Source organism: Prosopis cineraria, unplaced genomic scaffold (assembly GCF_029017545.1).
Source record: "Prosopis cineraria cultivar Desert tree isolate PC_DT_omini unplaced genomic scaffold, ASM2901754v1 PC1, whole genome shotgun sequence".
Taxonomy (NCBI): Eukaryota; Viridiplantae; Streptophyta; class Magnoliopsida; order Fabales; family Fabaceae; genus Prosopis; species Prosopis cineraria.
Genome location: NW_026555332.1, coordinates 39,902,677 through 39,924,315, shown reverse-complemented (window position 1 = coordinate 39,924,315; position 21,639 = coordinate 39,902,677). Strand labels below are relative to the sequence as shown.

General features: G+C 31.7%; 2 protein-coding genes across 2 annotated transcripts; one reads left to right on the top strand and one right to left on the bottom strand.

The window, feature by feature from the left end:
- Positions 1 to 831: 831 nt before the first annotated feature.
- Positions 832 to 2,256, bottom strand: LOC129300910 (uncharacterized). Its single transcript, XM_054939539.1, has 2 exons — positions 2,113 to 2,256; positions 832 to 1,542 (listed from the first exon to the last, which is right to left on the bottom strand). The coding sequence occupies exons 1-2, from the start codon at positions 2,254 to 2,256 to the stop codon at positions 832 to 834; spliced, it is 855 nt and encodes a 284-aa protein (XP_054795514.1).
- An 11,474-nt stretch (positions 2,257 to 13,730) lies between these two features.
- Positions 13,731 to 15,911, top strand: LOC129295924 (cytochrome P450 CYP736A12-like). The gene is made up of 2 exons (XM_054934525.1): positions 13,731 to 14,451; positions 14,917 to 15,911. Exons 1-2 carry the CDS (start codon positions 13,753 to 13,755, stop codon positions 15,736 to 15,738), a joined length of 1,521 nt encoding a protein of 506 aa, XP_054790500.1. The 5' UTR covers positions 13,731 to 13,752; the 3' UTR covers positions 15,739 to 15,911.
- Positions 15,912 to 21,639: the final 5,728 nt, after the last annotated feature.

Sequence of the window (21,639 nt, the reverse complement as noted above, 5' to 3'; positions counted from 1 at the left end):
TCTGCATTAACACACATCCAACCCTTTTTAAGAAGGCATCGGTGCATATAGTATAAGGTCGGGTAGGATTTAGGATTACTAGTACTGGAGTAGTTGTCAACTTGTTCTTCAACTCTTGGAATGCTATTTCACATTTACCATTCCATATGAACAGTTAGTCCTTCTTAGTTAGTTTGGTTAATGGCATAGCAATTTGGGAAAAGTCCTGAATAAATTGCCAGTAATAGCCAGCCAAACCTAAAAAACTTCTTATCTCAGTGACATTTTGTGATCTCTCTCACTTGGTTATTGCCTCAATTTTACTCGGGTCTACTACCACACCTTCTGCTGATACAACGTGTCCTAAAAATCTAACCTCATGGAGCCAAAATTCATACTTTGATAACTTTGCATAAAGCTTATGTTTCCTTAGAACTTGTAATATGACTCTAAGATGCTCCTTATGCTCTTCCTTTTTTTAGAATAAATAAGGATGTCATCTATGAAAACTACTACAAACCTGTCTAGATATGGCTTGAAAATCCAATTCATATAGTCCATAAAGACTAAAAGTGCATTAGTAAGCCCAATCGACATTACCAAGAACTCATGATGTCCGTATCTAATTCTGAATGAAGTTTTTAGCATATCTTCTGCCCTAACCCTTAATTGATGATATCTATATCGTAGATCAATCTTAGAAAATACCGCTGCACTAGTTAACTGATCAAGTAGGTCATTAATTAATGGTTGAGGGTATTTGTTCTTAATTGTGACCTTATTGAGCTGTCTGTAATTAATACATAGCCTCAAACTACCATCTTTCTTCTTAACAAATAATACCAGGGACCCTCAAGGAGACACACTCAGTCTGATGAATCCTTTCTCCATTAACTCCTCAATCTGCTTTTTCAACTCAACCAACTCTGAGGGTGACATTCGATAAGGAGCCTTAGAGATAGGCTCTGTCTCAAGTGCTAAGTCAATAAAGAACTCTACTTCCCATTTTGGTGGCAAGCTAATTATATCCTTAGGAAAAACATTTGGGAACTCTTGTACCACGTCAATGAATTCTAGCCCTTCTTCTATATCCATACTGATATAAAAGAAAATAGCAAACGCTTGACACCTTTTTCTAATACACATATCCACCTGAGCAGCCGACAATAATTGGGGTTTACCAGATGTAACCATTGAAGCAATGAACACAGGCAGGGACATGATTGTCTTTTTACAATCTAAAATGGCATTATTCGTTGAAAGCCAATCCATTCCAACAATCAGATCAATACCCTTCATGGGAAGATAAATCAGATCCATGGTAGAAGTTCTATTCTCAAACTCTACCACACAATTCAAACAAGATTTTGATGTCACAACAACAATACCAGATGATGTAGAAACTCTTACACTATAAGGTAGATCATACACATTCAAGTTAAATTTCTCCACATAATCATGTGATACAAAAGAATGGGTTGCCCTAGCATCAAATAAAGTAATAAAGTTATGCCTATTAAGTTTTAAATTACCTCGAATTAAGTTTGGGAAGGCATCAGCCTCCTACTGAATCATAGCAAAGACTCAACTAAGAATAGTAGATCTAGCCTCACTAGATGAAACATTGACCTTGATGGAGCCTCCCACACTTGGTATACCTTTGACTATTAGTAGTGCTAACTGTAGGGGTTGTGGAACCTCTTTGTAAGCTCTGGCCTCTATTTTGACTGCTACCATGTCCACTACTATACCCACTTCTCCGTCCTCCATTGGATCTCCCTTTCTAAGTGAACCTTGATCTACTACTGGAGCTACTGGAGTACCCGCTCCTCTTATTGATTTCGCTTGTAGGCCTTATGAATTGATTAGGCCTGAAAGAGGTATCCTTTTTATAAGCTATCTCTCCTCTCTCTTCTTTCGAGCCACAATACCCAATTTAGTACACATCTCCTCTATAGTGTAAATCTCTAGAGGAGCTAAAGCAATCCTCAATTTTGGTTGTGCCTTTTCTAGCAACCTAGTCACTTTCCAGTGAGAGTCATGTGCCCCATTTGTATACTGCACTAGCTTATTAAAACGAGCTATAAAATCTTCCTCATTCATATTTTCTTACTATAAGGCATAGAATTCAACCTCTTTTTCAGCTCTCAAAGCAGTTGGAACATAGTACTTGAAGAATTGCTCCTTAAATTCATCCCAAGTCATAAACCTATCCTCAATTGGACAAATGCCATCCCACCATTTCTTAGCTGCCTTTTGCAACAACTGCTCAGCCATCATTACTCTTTGTTTAGAAGTATAAACTACAACTCAAAAAATCATTTCCAACTGGTTTATCCACTCTTTAGCCTCAGCTACATTAAGCCTCCCTTCAAAAGCTGGTAGATTAAATTTTTTGAAACTTTCCCAAATCTTTGTGATTTGTGATAGTAAGAGCTCTTAAGAAGGATTTTCACTACTACTCACTCTTGTATTAATAGGAATTGCCTATGAATGTTGCTCACTCTGCCTTTCCTCCTTGCCAAAATCCTCCTCTCTCCTTAGCTGAGTAGTCTCACACCTATCGCTATTCCTCAGGTTTTTAATTTCATCTTCATTTCTTTTAACTCAACGATCAATATTAACAAGTAAATCCCTCATTTCCTTCAGAAGTGCCCCATTATCATCATTTGGGGGCAGTCCAGGAATATTATTTTCTCCGCTGGTCATAACTGTTTCCCTCTCCTTTTGTCAAATATCATAATAAGAACCATTTTTAACAAATATTGTAAAATTAGTATAATCTAAACAAGTCCTATTGAACAGGGAAGTGCATGTGTTTTATAGTTGCCATGACTACTAAGTGAAAATTTTAAGATGCGATCATGCCATAAAACACATAGCTCTGATACCAAAAATGTAACAGACCTGATTTTTACCATAATTTTTTTTACAAAAGAAAACCTCCCCCCTTTTATTTTTATAAATAAACATTTTTCTTAAAAATGTACTTGTCTAAAGAAAGCGGCATCAAGATTAACAATTACCATTGGGCTTAGGGAAGATGAGGCACAATAAATAATTTGCAGCAAGTTTAGGGTTTAACAATAGTTTATAGATATAATTAACTCTACTAAACACATATTTTTCTTATATCATTAATATGTACAATCCAAAATAAATGGACTTGGCCCAATAGAAAACCATGGTCCAGATTGACGTGTTTAAAAGTTATCCAGCTTAAACAAAAAAATTAAGTAGTTATAGTTAAATAACCTATAACAATTATCCAAAATAAAATTTATAAGGGTCCTTAGGTTATGGCGACTATAATTACAAAATAAACAGAAAACCACATGCCAAGCCAAGAGAAACTATAACTCCACTTGACTGCTCACCTAAAAATGATAAGAAGTAACATGTGAGATTAAAAATCTCAGTAATAGTTAGTTATTCTAATATATACCAACATGCTTCTTGAAATTAGTTTACAAACATATCCATGGATATACATATGCATTTCATAATCAATACACAAAACAAGAAATGCAATATTCACAATTTTATAATAATTTCTAAATCAATATCAAATTAAAACAACAGTGATACATTTCCTAACCTCACCCTTATGGCTGCCAACTCCCTTATTATCGCTAGCTGGAGCCTAAATTGAGGTTATATCCGGCCAAAAGTACATTGCCATTAGAATAGGACTCTCCTCCTTAAAAAAGGGGTGCCCATCATCCTAAAATGTCAAAAATATTAGGAATTACAAGAAAAGGCCAACCACTACGTGCACAGTGGAGGCAAACCACGCGACATAATATTCAATCATTAATCCCAAACAAACAATCATATTACTAGCCATCCTTATTACCTCTTTTACATCACGTAAAACAAATGTCACATTCTACAATAAGATCACACAAGTATTAATACACACACACACACACAATACTAAAAATTAGTATCTCAATATATAAAATGATATTTCAATGTTACCTCTTCTCCAAGCTATAACTAACTCGGACGTGTATGGAACTTCTTAACCACAATAATAGATTAATTTATGACATCGAATGATATAAATACCATTAGACACACACACACACACACATATTATAATTTATCAATTAAATATAAAATTCAACTAAAATTTTAAAATTTATAATCATATCCTTTCAATCTAAATCCCTCCGATAAAAATTCAAAATTAAATTAAATTAACTTATCTAAATCCCAAAAACATAATTTAATCAATATAGATATCCTATACATCATAAATCACAAAAATTTTATAGTTAAAAACTTAATTTTAAACTCTCAAATCAGTTAATAGAATAAATCTAAACCGATAAAATTTAAGTACTAATTTATCTCTACTAATTAATAGTTTTTATTGTTAAAAGTCAATACTTATGTCGCAACTGAAAAAATGTGATGAGGATAGCGTGCGAGTAGAGGTCCTGGCCTTCACGGCAGAAATCGAACGGAATGAGGAGACGCCACCAAGATTTTGAGGGAAATCTCAGGAAACCAATTAATGGAGGATAAGGGTGGCCTGTAAAATCAGAGAATATGTTCGAGAGTCGGTTGAGTGTTGGGAAGGTGTTAGGCACCCCACAACACCCGTTCATGAGAATGGTTACCTGAAGTTTATTGTGCTCTATTAATATGATTTTATAATTATTTTAATTATTTCTTTTATATTCATGTGTTTTAAAAATGATAAGAATTAAGTGAAAAATATTTATTTATTTACGAGGGAGGACTTGACTCAGAATCCGACTCTGAGGCTTACGTACCCTATGATGGGGATCAAAGTTCACATAGTTCAGGCTTGAAAGTTATTGGTGAAAATATATTTTTTTACAGATAAATTAATTAAAAATAATTTACCATTTTGCAAATAAAATAATTTCTAAAATTTTAATATGTGTGTTTTAAATTGTAAAAAGTAATTTAATTTTAATTATTTTCTCAATTTTTGAATTTTGAGTTAAAGAAAAGAAAGGGTTTAAAATTATTTTTTATATTTGGTGATTGGAAATTTAATCATAATACCTGCAGAACCTTATTGGTTCATACAGTAATGCAATTGCTCTAAATATCTGCAGAGATTCTGAAATCTCATACCATAAAAGAGTTTATCAACTTAATTTATTTATATTTTAAAATTCTAATAATAATTTATTTAAGCATGTATGTACATGTTTTTTAAAGAATTTTAATCATCATACCTGCAAAGCCTTATTGGCTTATATGGTAATATAATTATCCTAAATATCTACGGAGATTCTAAGATCTCACACGATAAAGGAATTAAATTTAAATACATCATTAATTTAATTAATTTAATATATAATTTATATATAGAAAACTTAATCGTTATATCTACAGAGTCTTATTGATTCATATGATAATATTATTATCTTAAAAGTCTACGAAGATTTAAAAATCTTACTTGACTAAAATATACAATTAGATTACAATTTAAATATGTTAATTTGGTTGATTAATTTTTTTTAAATTGTATTATATGATTATTTACAAAAATTATTTATTTATTATAAAAATTAAAGATTAGTATATCTACGAGGACTTATTATCCTACACGATGATGTGATTAATTTAAGTCTCTACAAAGATTTTTAAAATCTCACATGAGACTTAAATAAATTATTAATTTAGATTATAAAAATAAAGTTAATTTTAATGGTGGCCCTTTAGAACCCATATTAATATAAAAGTTTTGCTCTCATATCTGCAAAACCTTATTGATTTACACGATATGAGATTATCTTGAATAACTATAGAGATTCAAAGTCTCACACGATAAAAAAATTAAATAATATTCACTTTAAATGTATTTTAATGTGTAATTATACAACACGTATTTTTAAATATAGAAATCTTAATCGTTATACTTGCGAAGCCTTGTTGACTCACATGGTAGTACGATTATCTTAAATGTCTACAGAGTTTTAAAAATCTCACATGACCAAAAGATCTTAATTAAAAAATATAATTATAATTTAAATTCATTAATTTAATTAATTAGAAATTATAAAAATGTTTTTTATTTTATTTATAAAATTTATTTACTTATTTACCATATAAATTGTGAATCACAATTTTTGTGAAGATTTATTATCTTACATGATAATGTGATTAATTTAAGTCTCTACGAAAATTCTTGAAATCTCACATGAGACTTAAATATTTATTATAAAGAGAGAATTAATTTTAATAATGAGTCTTTGAAACCCATATAAATACAAGTCGGATTTTCATCTTTGCGAAATTTTATTGATTTACACGGTATGAGATCATTTTAAATGTCTGCAAAAATTCTTAAAATTTCACACGATAAATAAGTAACAAACAAGTATACACTCTATTATTTTTTTGGATCTCAATTACAAAATTCAAAATTCATCCAAAAAAAATGAAACTCCTTTCCATTGGTGACATAATGAGCATGCAAATAAATAAGAAGATAATAAAAACAATCAGTAGCTTTGGCATTTAAAAGAACTAACTTATAAACATACTGATTGCTGATATTTAAAGCAAAATATACTCAAGAGTTTGCGGAGTAAATTAACAACTAGTAAGTTTTGTAACTAAAGAGATCTAAGGTAGAAATCTTATCATTAATTCAGACTACAACCTTCAAAGATCAGGCTGAGAATCAATGCTCTTTGTTGATATATTGAACATCTATTTCTATACTCCCTAGCTAGATACAGGGATCCACTTGCACCTTACTCCATCTTCTTTAACTTATTTGTAGGTAATTTTCCATCCACATTGCTGTTGACAAAACCAAAACCATGACCCCTCTACACTAATTCTTCCAAAGCAACATGTCCACAACTAGGCCACCACTGAGAGAGTTGTACGAGTGCTTTATGATCGCCTTGACCAGTCCAGCACCACAAATAGCTCCCAAGCACCGAGTCACCATATACACCAAAGCTCGAATGAACGTCACCTTCCTGGCCAAGAACAACCTGAATGTAACTGCAGGATTGATGTGGCCACCAGTGACACCGGTGATGCAGTAAATGAGGATGAAGATCATGCCACCAAAGGCCCAAGTGATGCCTAAGAAGCCCACACTATCACAGGAGCCAAGCTGCTTTTTTTGTGGCTGATAACAGTGGCGATGGTGACGTAGAGGAAGAGAAGGATGGTGATGAACTCGACATTTCTTCTTTCTCGAGCTTCCTCGCGCATACTGCGTCTGTGTGTTCTGCTTTTCCTTTACTGGTGCTTTCTATGTCTCCTTCTCTCTCTCATGCTCCTTCTTGTCTCTCACTCCATCTCTCTCTTATGTCTCTTATTATGCTCTATTTTTGGTTCATTTTTTCTTTCTCGTTCTCGATCTCTCCCTCTCAGTTTTCTACTCCATTTTTGTATAGTTTTTCTTCTGTTGTTTTCTCTCTTCACTTCCTCAGTCACTCTCACTCTTTCGGTCTCTCTTTTCTGTGTTGCTTCCTCTCTATCTTTGTTGGCTTCATGCTCTATTTTTCCTCAGTTTTTTTGATCTCTCCCTCTCTTCAGTTTTTGTGTTCTCCATCCTCTCTCGGACTTGCTCCCCCAGACTCTATGTGAGAGATCCCTTTATTGTTGAAGCTCAGGCTCTTCCTCTTGCCGTGCACGTCTTCTCTATTTCTTTCTCCTTTTCTCTATTTCTAAACCCCAATTTCTTCTACTCGCGTGCGTGTCTAGCATTTGCTTTTCTTTGCTTCTTCGTACATGCATGTGTTTCTTTTTCTGCATGCGTCTCTGACTCCTTTTCTTTACATGCGCACGCGCTGTGTTTATCCACTTTTCTCTGCATGACTGAGCATTTTTCACGTCTAATCTTTCCTGTATCTGCCTTTGGTGTTCTTCTGCATTTCCTTTTTAGCTGTGTGGCCGTGTCTGTGCGGTTGTCCTTTTTTTGTGTGTTGAAAGTGTGTGTACGTGAATTGCATAAGGCTTGTGATAAGCCTTTTTTTGCTTTTAATTTTTTTAAAATTAAATTATAACACACACACACACACACACACACATGTATGTATGTATTTTGTTTTAAATGAAAAAAGATTTAATGAGAGAAATTTAACTCTCAAAAGTTAACTCCCAATATTTTTGAATGATTGAAATAATTTGAAAGAGATTTTAAAAATTTAAGCAAGATTATTATATATTTTTTCGAAAATATAATCCTAAAAAAGGATTAAATTTTATTTTTATATTTTATATTTTTTGGTTATTTTTAATGAACTAAAAGAAATAAGATCCTAAGCAACAAAAGATTATCTAGGTTAAAATAAAATTAAATCCTATTAACTATTTTTTTGAAAATATAATCTTAAAAAGGATTAAATTTTATTTTTGTATTTTTATATTTTTTTGGTTATTAAAAACAATGCCCAAACAAAATACGGTGTTCACAACTTACTCTAAGTTTAAACTTTAAAATTTATTTTACTCATCAAAATTTTATTATTATTAGAAAGCTCTGGATAACGAGGAAAATATTTGTAAAAGAAATTTTCAAAATAGAAATAGTTTTGAGAGTAAAATCTTATCTCAAAATCTTTCAAACCCTTGTCCTTCTCCTCTCTCTCTCTCTCTCTCTCTCTCTCTCTCTCTCTCTCTCTCTCTCTCTCTCTCTCTCATTCTCATTCTCATGTACAAGTGAGGAAGGGAAAGCAAATTTGACAATTTATATACTCCCCTCTTTCCACCGCCTCTCTTCTAACATTATTATTATAACATATATATATATATATATATATTCTCCTTATACCACCGCCGCTCCTTCTCATTTATTATTATTATTATTATTATTATTATTATTATATTTTAACTTAACACTTAAGTTAACAAGCCTTAAATCCTTTTTTTTAATTTCATTTTCTAAAAAAACACATCTTAATATAAAATTATATTTTATGTTAAACTAAAAAAAAATCTTCTAATTAATTTTTTTATCTTCAAACATTCTTTCTATTTTTTTATTAATTCTAATTAAATCTAAAAATTAAAGTAGAATGTTATATTAAGTCTCTTAATATAAATAATGTTACAATACCCTATAAGGTAAGTAGTGACTATAACCATTAGAATTATTGATTAATAGTGAAGTACCATATGGATTTTATACAATTCCTAGTTTCTTCACTAAAGTGAACTCCCGCCATATAATCATGCTAATTGCTCATGAAAAAATGCATTTAAAAAACTCATATATGTAGTTTATAATGATCTCACATGCTCATCAACTTTCTTGTTCAGCAAGCATCAAGAATCATCATATTTCAATCATGCCTCTCGCATCAATTTTTATATCACCACATAAATTACATTAGTATCATATAAAACTCAACAAGCTCATATACAATTTATTACTATGCATAATTCACAATTTATAATCAAGAGTATGCATATCATCATTAACTATCAATCTCATTACTCAAATCATGTTACAATTAACTTAATTACAAATTATAGGATCTCAATAAAGCCATAATATGCATTACAAACAACAATTCAAGATTTGTGTGTATATATATATATATTTATTTGTTTCATAAACATAAATAATTAATTAACATACAAATACGTAAAATAAATTATTCTTGGTCACCTCAATCTTTAAAAGGTGAAAGGTTATCCCTTAAGTGATAATACTTTCAAAACTTTTCAAAGCTTGATTTGTGCCAAATAACAATTAATCTACATTTAATTATATTACAATGTGTCAATAATGTTATTAACACAATTTTCACTCATATTCTAACAATTTTTTTTTTTGTTTTAAGACCTTAGTCTTAGCCTCTTAAGTTGTAAAATTCAATTTTATATATTTAAACCCATATACTTGACTCAATAGCCTTCTTCATAATAATTTCATTGAAATTTGGCTAAAATCATCATTCAAACAATTTTTTAATATCAAAATATCCCTTTTTATTCCAAAAATTCACATCTAAATATGCTCAAAAATTGCAAACTTAGTCTCAAGCCTAAAATTATTATTCTATAGCTATAATAATTTATTTCTCATCCAAAATAATCATTTAAATATCAACAAATTAATTCATATTTTTAAATTTAATCAAAAATCTACCTATAAAATATAAGGTTTAACCAAAAAGCTTTAAATTCAAATTCCATCAACAAAATAATACTCTAAAATATTTATTATACTATTAAAAACCTTAATAATTAGATTTATTTATTAAAAATTTATTTCTTTTTCAAACCTTAAATTTTTTAAAATCTCAAAATATGAAACTCAAGAAAAAATATAATTAAAAAATATTTAAAATACTTATTTAATTTTAAAATACTTAAAATTTTATTTAAAATATTTTATTATAAAGCATTACCACTTAAATCAGCTCCTACTGGCAGTGACTCACACACGTTCTGTTCTTTTTCTTTTTCGCATTTCTCTGTAACGCGCACAAAGGCAATTGGAAAAAGGAAGATAAATGCAAAGAAAGAGAGGAGGTGGGTATGAAATGAAGTAATGTGGGTCCCACATCATCATTACATACACCAAACACACCCACCTTCTTCAATTTTTGGTATTCATTGTTCCTCCCTTCTTCATCCTGTCTTCTTCTTTAAATAATGTCACACACCACACCCACATGCACAAACGGATGAAATCCGTTCACAATCTTCTTCTTTTTCTTCTTTTTTAATTTTTTATTTTATATCCTTTTTTTCTTTTAATAATAATAATAATAATTTTATTTTTTTTAAAATTATAATTTATGATTTAGATTTGATGCTAAATTAAATTCAATAATAATTTTTTAATTAGAATTATTTATTTTTAAATACTCTTTTAAAATTATTTATTTATTCTTAATTAATTTAATTAATCTTGGATTATATTTTTGAAATGTTACATATAATTAATTGAAAAAGAAAATTTATCTTCCAATAAATATTGTTAGATATTTCATTGTTTTCTCTATGTAAATTAAAATCAAAGCAACCGCATTTAATTGAAGGAAGAAGAAGAAGAGTGTTGTGTTCAACAACTGACCATGGGAAGGGTAAATTGATTATTTTATAAAAAAAATATAACTGTAAATGAGGCCATTAAACCTTTCGAATAATTTTATATTTCATTGTGCCCTCTTTTCAAATTTCTTGCTCCTGAGGCCTTGAATGCAATTCTATCAAAATACTATTTGTAACTGGTAAATTATTAAAATTTTTAATTAATTAATCTAATTAATTTTTAATATTCCTTTTAAATAACTTGATCAAATATTCAAATATAAAGAGTCAAGTTACGGTGAAGAGGACTTTCTTGAAGAGTAATAGTAATTAAATCATGATCATCTTAATTATTTTTTGATACCTAATCAAAGGGTTATCAGTATGCAGCGGGCCAGCACGGATTCGGGTATGGCATTAACATATGGTATATATTCAATGACTTGACAACTGGCTTGTGGGGATCATGATATTGGCCAGTAGAGTTGGTAAACGGGCGGGTCAAGCCCATATGGGCTCGACTTTTATGGGCTTAGGTCCTAAAGCCCGGTTATCCTAATTTTACCTCAAAATTGAAGCTCGACCTTTATTTATAGGGCTCAGGGCCAGGCCCATAAGCCCAGATAAGAATAAAATAAAATAAAATAAAATTTAATATTAAAATTTATTTAGAATATTTTAAAATTTAACATATATCAAACCAAAGTCTCACATAATCTAAAAAATGAACAAAAAATTTAAAAGTCCAAATAAGATGAAGGCAAACATCATCATCAATCCTAATCAAGATCTCCCTCATTATCATCCATAAATAAAATATTAAAACCCTCAGATGTAGGTCTACTTGTGAAAGATGGAGGCAGAGGCTCAATATTAATTATTTCTGCAGCTTCTTCTTCATCACCTACAATAATTATTAATTAAATTGTTTTATTATCAAATATATATCTATACATATATCACAAGATAAAATATAAAAATTACTATAAAATGGCACAAAACAATTCAACCAATTGCTGGTACAAAATATAAATCAATGTTTGCACATTATCTGAAAAGAGGTAAAAAAAATACTTTGTAAATAGTAAAACGGGCTTCACGGGCCGCCCGAGCCCGAGCCCATTTTTCTAGGGCTTAAAAGGGCCGGGTTTTGAAGCCCGGTTATCCTAAAAAATGCCAAATTTTTAAGCCCGAACTTTTATTAAAACGGGCTTAAACGGGCGGCCCGTCAAGCCCGACCCTTATTCCCGACTCTATTGGCCAGGCGGATGAGATTGCTTCCGGAAAGATACTGCCGGAGAAATCCGATTCGTTGAATGAATCACGATGTCATCTCTTTGATTTTGGAGGCCTTCCGTGATAATTCTTATCACTATTTCCAAATATCTTACGAGATAAAAACAACATACTCTCGTAACAATATATTACAATAAAATAGAAACGAAAAGAAAAAAAATAATAATAATAAAATTTTTTTAAAATATATAAATAATAATTTAATTCTTTAAAAATATCATAATTTTTTTAAAATTTTTAAATTTTTTTATCATTAATGAATTTATATAAATTATTAAATTATTCTTATTAAAAATAAATAATTCACAATTTTTTTATATTTGTAATTTTTTTTGTTATATTCACAACAATATAACAGTAAATTACAACTTCGTATGTTGAATTTGTTGTTGCATTAATACGAATTTAAGAAAAAAAGTTGTGAATATAATAAGAAAAGTTGTAAATTATTTATTTTTAATAAAAATAATTTAATAATTTATATAAATTTATTAATGATAGAAAAGTCTTTAGGGACTTAAAAAAATTATGACATTTTGAGATTAAATTATTATTTATATATTTAAAAAAATTATTGTCATTTTTCCAAACTGAAAAATAGAATCACTTTCAACTTCAAACTGTGAAGTGGGTAACAATTAATCATACTATATTTTACATTTTTTGATAAAATATATTTTAAATTATAATATTTATTAATTATTAATTAATTAATTATTCGCATTAATTGGCTTATAGGAATTTAGATCTCGTTTGGCACTCAAGAATTATGAAAAAAGAGTTATAAACACAAAATAATTCTTTGGTGAGGCTTATTTGATATACTTGAATTATGACATTTAAGAATATAGATTTTTTTAAAAAAATTCTTGAATTGGTTTCCATTTTAATGAAAGCGGTGGGCGCATTACTTTTATCAGAACTCTTTACCCTTCATTGCACCCTACTTTTTTTTTTTTAAAGAGCATTTTAGTCTTTCCTATTATATACACACACACATATATTTATTAAAATTATATCAAAATTTTATATTCATTTAAACATATTTTTTAAACTCAATTCAATTCTATTTTTTTTTATTTTTATTCTGGTTTGGATTCTATAAAAAACCACTTAAGTGTTGGAAAAAATAATAATGAAAGATCACTAAAAAATTTTATATTAATTAATAATTAATTATTGTTAAAATTTAAATAAAAAATAATTCGAATAAGATGTTATTAATTTAAAATAATTTATTATTAAAATTTGAATAAATAATTATTAATAAAATATTAACTTAAATTAATAAGTATCAATTTTAATTTTACTAATAAGTAATTTTTAATGGATATGAATTTAATTCTTGATATTTTCCATAAGTTTTGGTTGAAATTGAAAGTAGAAGAAAGGTCAAAGAAGGTGACGTAGGCCAGCTGTTATGTTAGTCTAGCTTGATTACTCACGCGTTCATTCTCTCTCTCAGACAAACAATCAAACATGTTGCCTCCGCCTCCACCTTTCCCTTCCCTTCTTCTTCTCTCACCTCTCTTCCTTCTATCAGCTGTGTTCCTATCCTTCTATCTTAAACGAACAAGGCATTGCCAGAAAAAGCCGCCAGGTCCACCTTCCTGGCCGGTTCTCGGTAATCTCCACCTGTTGGGTACTCTCCCTCATCGGTCCCTTCAGTCTCTGGCGAAGCACTATGGACCCATCATGTCCTTGCGGCTGGGACAGGTCCCTGCTGTTATTGTCTCTTCCCCTGAAGCTGCCGAGCTTTTCCTCAAGACGCACGACGTCGTTTTTGCAAGCCGGCCAATAATTCAGGCGTCGGAGTTCCTCTCTTATGGCTCCAAGGGAATGGCCTTCTGTGAATATGGGCCCTACTGGCGCAGCATGAGGAAGCTCTGCACTCTGCAGCTTCTGAGTGCGTCCAAGGTGGAGATGTTTGGTCCCTTAAGAAGGGAGGAGCTGGGACAGTTGGTGAAGTCGCTTGAGAAATCGGCGGCGGCGCGTGAGGTGGTGGATGTCACGGAGAAGGTGGGGCGGCTCGGGGAAGACATAATGTATAAAATGATATTTGGACGCAACAGGGACGATAGGTTTGATCTGAAGGGGCTTGTTAATGAGGTTTTTGACTTAGTTGGAGCCTTCAATATTGCAGATTTCGTGCCATTCTTGGCTCCATTTGATATTCAGGTACCATTATCTACCGAGTTCTTTTGCTTTCTGGTTTATTCAACGTTTGGCCATGAGAGAAACTATGCCTCTCCAGCTACGTCCCGAGTTTCACTACTTACTATTAGAAGTTATTTTTAAATAGAGGTAGTTGAAGCTCGAAGTCTGTCTAGAGGGGAGGAAAGGGTTAAAAAAAAGTATAGAGAAAAGCATTATATGATATCAGACTTCAATCACCTCTAGTAAATTGCAACAGGGGACATAGGCTCTCTAAGGAAGAAAGCTTAGATTCTTAATGAAGAGAATCATGCTGTGGTAAGCTACGTGAGGCTAGCCTAATAATAAAAGTGGGGTGAAGTAACCAAGAAAAGTTAGTCCAGTTGGTTCATATTTGACTCAATTCACCAGATTGAGTTTAAATTCTGTTGGTGTGAAAACTTTTTTAAGGAACTGATCTCCAAGTATATTCAAACCCTTTTGATTCAGGGCATTAGAAGACGCCTGCAGAAGACGAGCAAGGAACTTGATGAGATATTTGAAACCATTATGAGAGAGCATGGAGAGTCACCGGGAGGACAGAGTGGACGACGCAAGGACTTCGTCGACATACTACTCTCTTGCATGGATACTTATGATGATCAGCATAACTTTGTCATAGATCGAACCAATATCAAAGCCATACTTTTGGATTTGATTTCTGCTTCATTTGACACTTCTTCCACTGTCATTTTGTGGGCCATCCCAGAACTATTGAGGAATCCAAGGGTGATGGAAAAACTCCAACACGAACTAGAAAGCCAGGTAGGAAAAACCAGAATGGTTGGGGAAGCTGATCTGCCAAGATTGAGTTATTTGGACATGGTGATTAAAGAGACTATGAGACTATACCCTGTTGCACCCTTACTAGTCCCTCGGGCGTGCAGGGAAGATATCACAATAAATGGGTATCACATAAGGAAGAATTCACGAATCATAGTGAATGCATGGGCTATAGGAAGAGATCCTAAGACATGGTCTGATAATGTGGAATCATTTTGTCCAGAGAGGTTCTTGAACAGCAACATAGACTATGGAGGACATGACTTTGAATTCTTACCTTTTGGTTCAGGTCGCAGGGGATGTCCTGGTGTGCAATTGGGTCTCATTACTGTGAAGCTTATTTTAGCACAATTAGTGCACTGCTTCAATTGGGAACTTCCAGATGACAAGTCTCCTGATCAGTTGGACATGTCTGAGACATTTGGCCTATCAATGCCAAGAGCTGATCACTTGCTAGCTCTTCCATCTTATCGCTTATTAATTAATTGACCAATTTTTTCATCTCAGTAATGGGTCGTACACTACCCTCTTATCATAATCAGTGCAAGAAATGTTACTGTAATAGTATAAGTTTCATTTGTAATCTTTTCTGTGCTGAAATAATGGTTAAAAATCATGTAATAATGCATTTATTTTATATTTTCAGATTATTTCTTTCCATATTTTCAAATAAGTTTTAAATATTCATTGCCCTTTCATATGTCGATCATGTGGAATTTTTTTTTTTTTCCACACAGCATTTCATCCTGTAGTGTTACATTTATCAGTAGATACATACATACATACATATATATATTGATGGTATATCACTTACCTATGACTATGAGGGGAGTGCCTCTCGAAGTTTGACGGCGACGGAGGGCAATGCCTCTCAGACTGATGGTGAGGCTTATTACAAAAGAGCTTCAAGGAGGCTGGAACGATGCTACCAGAGGGTATATCCTTGCTCAAATCAAAATAGGATAAGCAGATCCTCTTAGAAGCGACTTTCTCTGCAGCCCTATGCATCTCAAACTTTTATCCGTCCTGGTGATCCCAAATGGCAAATGTTGAGAAAGAGACACATCAACTTGCTTTTAAAATTGCATCCTCACCGCTGGTTGTGGTATAATCATGGCCCTCCAATTCACAAACAATTAAATCGAGTTCGGAGCAGGTGCTCATTAGATCTGGACTAGCCACCTTTAATTCGGGAGGTTCTGTTTCAATTTTTTATTTTTATCAAAATAAAAATTTATAAAATTTGTAATAAACCTATTCATAATCTGTCTGGATATTTAGTTGTTCAAATGTTATATTAAAAAAAAAATACACGTAACAACTTATGTAACATGCAATGTAAATTAATAATAATAAAAAAATGTGAATAAATTTTTTATGAAACTATTATTCATTTACATTGGATGTTGTGTAAATTATTAAATTTTTTTTAATATGACATGATAATTTTGCTAGTAAAATAATTAAGAAATAACAGCAAGGGAGTTTTTGATAAAAATAAAAATAATTAGAAATATTAATTTTAAATTTTTAAAAGTGAATGGGTTCTTTGCATCTACCCAAAGTTTATGAGAATTTTGTATATTTTAACCTTTATATTTATCAAAATAAAAATTTATAAAAATTATAGGAAATTTAATATTAAATTTGGATGGTTAATTTATAAAAATTAATTTTTTTATTTTTAATATTAAATTTGAACAGTATAAATATCTAGATTGACGATAAATAGATTTATTCAAATTTTATAGATTTTTATCTTGACAAAATATAAAATAAAATTTATAAATTTTAAATTCAAATTATTCAAATTAAATTTAGATGATCTAGATTTGATGAACACTGAGTCATAGTATAATGAGTCTCACATGCGGACCTAACTTAATTTAATTGCTCTGTAAATTGGATGGCCATGATTATAACACAATGGATGATGGGATGCAATTTTAAAAGCAAATTGTATGTCTCTTTCTGAACACTAGAATCACTTGAACGGATGAAATTTTAAAACGCGCACGGTCAGACAAAGTCACTTCTAAGGCTTGCGATTACTTTTCAAAGAATTTTAAGTCGTTACACCGTTTTCTTATTCCAACAAATCATTCCTCCGTAAAATATTTTTTTATTAGTTGAATATTAAAAAATTAATATACTTTTAGTATTTCAAAATATAATTAATGAGTTTTTTAAAAAAAATACCTTTAATAAATAAATTATTTAATGTTTATTTGTAAGTAAACACTCTATTCAATAAGAGTAAATATGAAAATATAATGTTAATTTTAAAATTTTTAATTTATTTATTTATTGGAGGAAAAAATTTAGTTAAAAATGCTTTATATTTTTTAATAGATGGACTATATTATAAACGTAATTCAATAAAAATGCCATTCTTCCATTGTATTTATAACTCGTTCTCAAACATGGTATTGTAATTTGCAACTAGGCTGATTCAAAAATGGGGCTAAGGTCTTTTCACACTTGTGACAAATTAAAACCAACTCTAAAAAAAATTTCACTGTATTTTCACAACTTTGTAAGACTTGTTTGTGAGTAAGTCCTTTATTTGAGATTTATACACAATTTTTTCAAAAATAATTTGAATGATATAAGTATATAACATATAGGGCATGTTTGGTTGCTTGACAGAATTGAAATAAAATTGATTAAAAAAAATAATTCATCATTCTTTGCATAATAAACATGATAAAACTCAATACCACATATTATAAATGTGAAAATCACCACACCCTTCACAAATTAAATTTCATGAATAATAACTTTCAACACTTTAAACTAAACTATTCTTCCTTCTCATGAACATGGTTAATTAAGTTAGATTTCTTGCACATTTTGATCATTTTAGTTTTTTTTTTCAATTCATTCTATTATCTTTCTTATTCTAGCAACCAAAATCTCTCCTCATGTATGAAAAAATGTATTCAAAAGTGAACTGATGAATTGGTCATTGCTCTAGTCCAAAAATTACGTGAACTTGCCTTAAAAAAACAATATACAATCTTTTTTATTTTATTTTTTTACTTTCCTAAAAACTTTTCTAAAAGCAAATGAACAAATATACTTTAGAATTATAGATTATATTAAAAGTATGTGCAGGATCTTCATTCACATTACTTTTGAAAATTTTATTTTTTGTTATTTATAATTTTGTATACTTTTGTTGTTGCCATCGTTATTGTTAGATCATTTTTACTCTATCTAATTTAAAATATATAATATACAATTAAAAAGATATCAATTTAATTAAAATCGGTTTTAATTAAGCTAGTGGCACATAATTTAGTAACCAATCTAGAGTGAGAGGTTGCAGGCTATATTTTGCTTATAATCTTGAGTTTTAGTGCCAGCCACTTTAATCCAAAAAAAAAAAAAATCGGTTTTCGATAATTCTACCACGTGAAGAATTGAGTTCACCTTACAGTTTCAATAATGACACTCACAGTTGATTTTCAGCCGCTCTTTTTTTTTCAAGTCTGAAGCTTTCAGGTCGCTTCGGTCTACTCCAAAAATAGTATTCACGAGTCACAGAAGCCATCGGCAAAAAAGCATAAAGATTTTGGTGAGTATGTATTTCATTCCATCCGTAAAAGTACACAGTGCAACCTATATACACAACTCTAGCGTAATCTTTGGTACGTAATCTTTGGTGCATGATATGCATGAATCCCGCGTAATCATAATTACATATAATGTGATTCAGTCAAATGTTGCGAGGACTCATTCTCAGCCCAAGCCCACAATACTCACATCATGCGTCCTCTCACTCCCCCTCAAGTTGGTGCATGAAGATTAGTAGTGCCCAACTTGCTAACTAAGTCTTGCAGTCGACCCTTACTTAGAGCTTTTGTGAAGATGTCTACTATCTGGTACTTGGTCCAGATCTTTTGAGGAGCTACCTTTCCTCATTGAATGCATTCTTGGAAAAAAAAAGTAGTCCATCTTGAGATGCTTGGTTCACTCATGGAAGGCTGGGTTTGTTGCAATGGGAAGTGCAGCTTGATTGTCACAGTACAGCGGTGTTGCACCAAACATTTATATTCCAAGCTCTTTAAGTAACCAGCTCAACCATATTACCACGTTAACTATACTTGCCATGGCACGGTACTCTGCCTTGGCGGATGATTTTGAGATGACACTTTGTCATTTGGATCTGTAGGAAATAGGGGACCCGTCAAGGCTTATGAAATATCCTGTACATGACCTTCAAGTCATGGGGCAGCCTGCCCAATTGGCATCACAGTATGCTACCAATCCTAGTGAGCCCAAGCTCCGTAAAATGATCCCCTTACCAAAAGTGGCCTTTAGATACTTGAGAATGCATTCTATTGCATCCATGTGAAGTTTGCATGGAGAACTAGCGAACTGACTGAAAATGTTCACTACATGAGTAATGTTTGGTCACATGGTAGTGAGATAATGTAACCGCCCAATTAACCTGCAATAGCGTTCTTGATCTATCTTAGGCTCATCTTCAGTTGATCCTTATTCTATAGGAGTGTAGCTTGGCTTGCAACCCATTATTCCACAATCTTTTAATATGTCAAGGGTGTACTTTCGCTAGCTAAGAACAAAACCTTCGTTGGAAAGTGCCACCTCAATGCTTAAGAAATACTTCAACTTTCCTAGATCCTTGATGCTGAAGCATTGATGAAGGCAAGCTTTTATCTCAGGTATGTGCTTCTCATCATTACTCACAAGTAGAAATATCATCAATATAAATGAGTGCAACTGTGAATCGCTCCCTTTGTCGATGAAGGAAGAGCGAATGGTCTGCCTTTGAATAAACAAAGCCTCATGATAAGAGAGAGGTAGTAAACTTGCAGTACTACTTATGAGAAGCTTGCTATAGACCATAGAGTGACTTCTACAATCGACATACTTGATTATGTCAATGATGTTGAAAGCCTTGAGGAATCTTCATATACACCTCCTCCTCCAAGTCGCCGTAAAGAAAAGCATTATTCATATCTAGTTGGTGGACAAACCAATTCATCTTAGCTGCTACAGCAAGAAGACAATGAACGGTGACTAACTTAGCCACTGGTGCAAAGGTCTCATGAAAGTTTACTCCTTCTTACTGTGTGTATCCCTTGGCGATAAGATGAGCCTTATAATGATCTACCTCCCCTGTAGGTTTATATTTGATTTTGTAAACCCACTTGGAGTCAATTGCACATTTTCTAAGAGAAAAATTCTCGATTATCCATGTCCTGTTTCATTCTAAGGCTTCAATTTCCTTAGCCATGGCTTCTCTCTCGTGAGGATGATGCATTGTATCTGTAAAGTGTTTAGGCTTATTGTATTTGTCAATGGCAATAAGGAAAGCCTTATGTGACTGGGGAAAATGAATATTAGAAATGAAGTTCGTAAGTGGATGTGCAGTAGAGCTATCTGAATCATAAGCCGAGTCCCCTGAGTTGGATGATGTGGGTTGAGATGGATGGGCTATAAATAAAGGCAAATCAACATCGAAGTCATTAAGGTGCTTGGAAACTTGTCTGTTCCTTTGACTCTTCTATGTGGGAGCTGAGTGACAATTGTAGGGCATTCATGTTCATGATTTAGCGTAGGGATGGATTAGTGCTTACAAAGTCCACTGAGGCATCTTCGATGGTGTTTATGGAATGATTGTTATGCACATAATAGCTATCGTCATCCACTACAATGCTAGAAGTATTTTGATATGGCCGAGAAACCTTTATATCCTGTGATTGTGTGATAAGCAAGGGAAACTGATCTTCAATAAAAGTCACATGTTTAGAGATAGTGACCACTCCAATTTGCAGGTCATATAATTTGAAGCCCTTTTATCCAGTAGGATACCTAATAAATATACATGCTTTACCTCTTTCATCAAGTTTGTCATTACACCTAGGATTGTACGTGTAAGCAAGGCACCTAAAGCTTCGCATCGTATATTAGTGCTATGTTAAGAAGTGTCTCATACAGAGTTTTGTAATCAAGTGCTTGAGAAGGAATTCTGTTGATTAAGTACACTACAGTGAGCATACACTCCCCCTACAACTGTAATAGTAGTCCTGCCTAGAATCTTAGTGCACATGCTATCTCTAAAATATATTAATGTTTTCGTTTAACAACCCCATTCTATTAAAGGGTGTATAGATATATGGTTTATAGACTGATTCCCTTTTTAGCATACAAATTGAGTATTTGGTTAGACTGAAACTCCACTTCATTGTTGATTCTCACCTTCTTTACTAATTTCCTAAATTGCATCTCCACCATTATCAAAAACATTAGCAAGTATATCTTTACTTCGGACTTGATCTTCATGAGATAAACCCATATACAGCGATTGTAATCATAAACAGTTATGAGAAAATAGTGTGCACTAGTTAATGAAGAAAT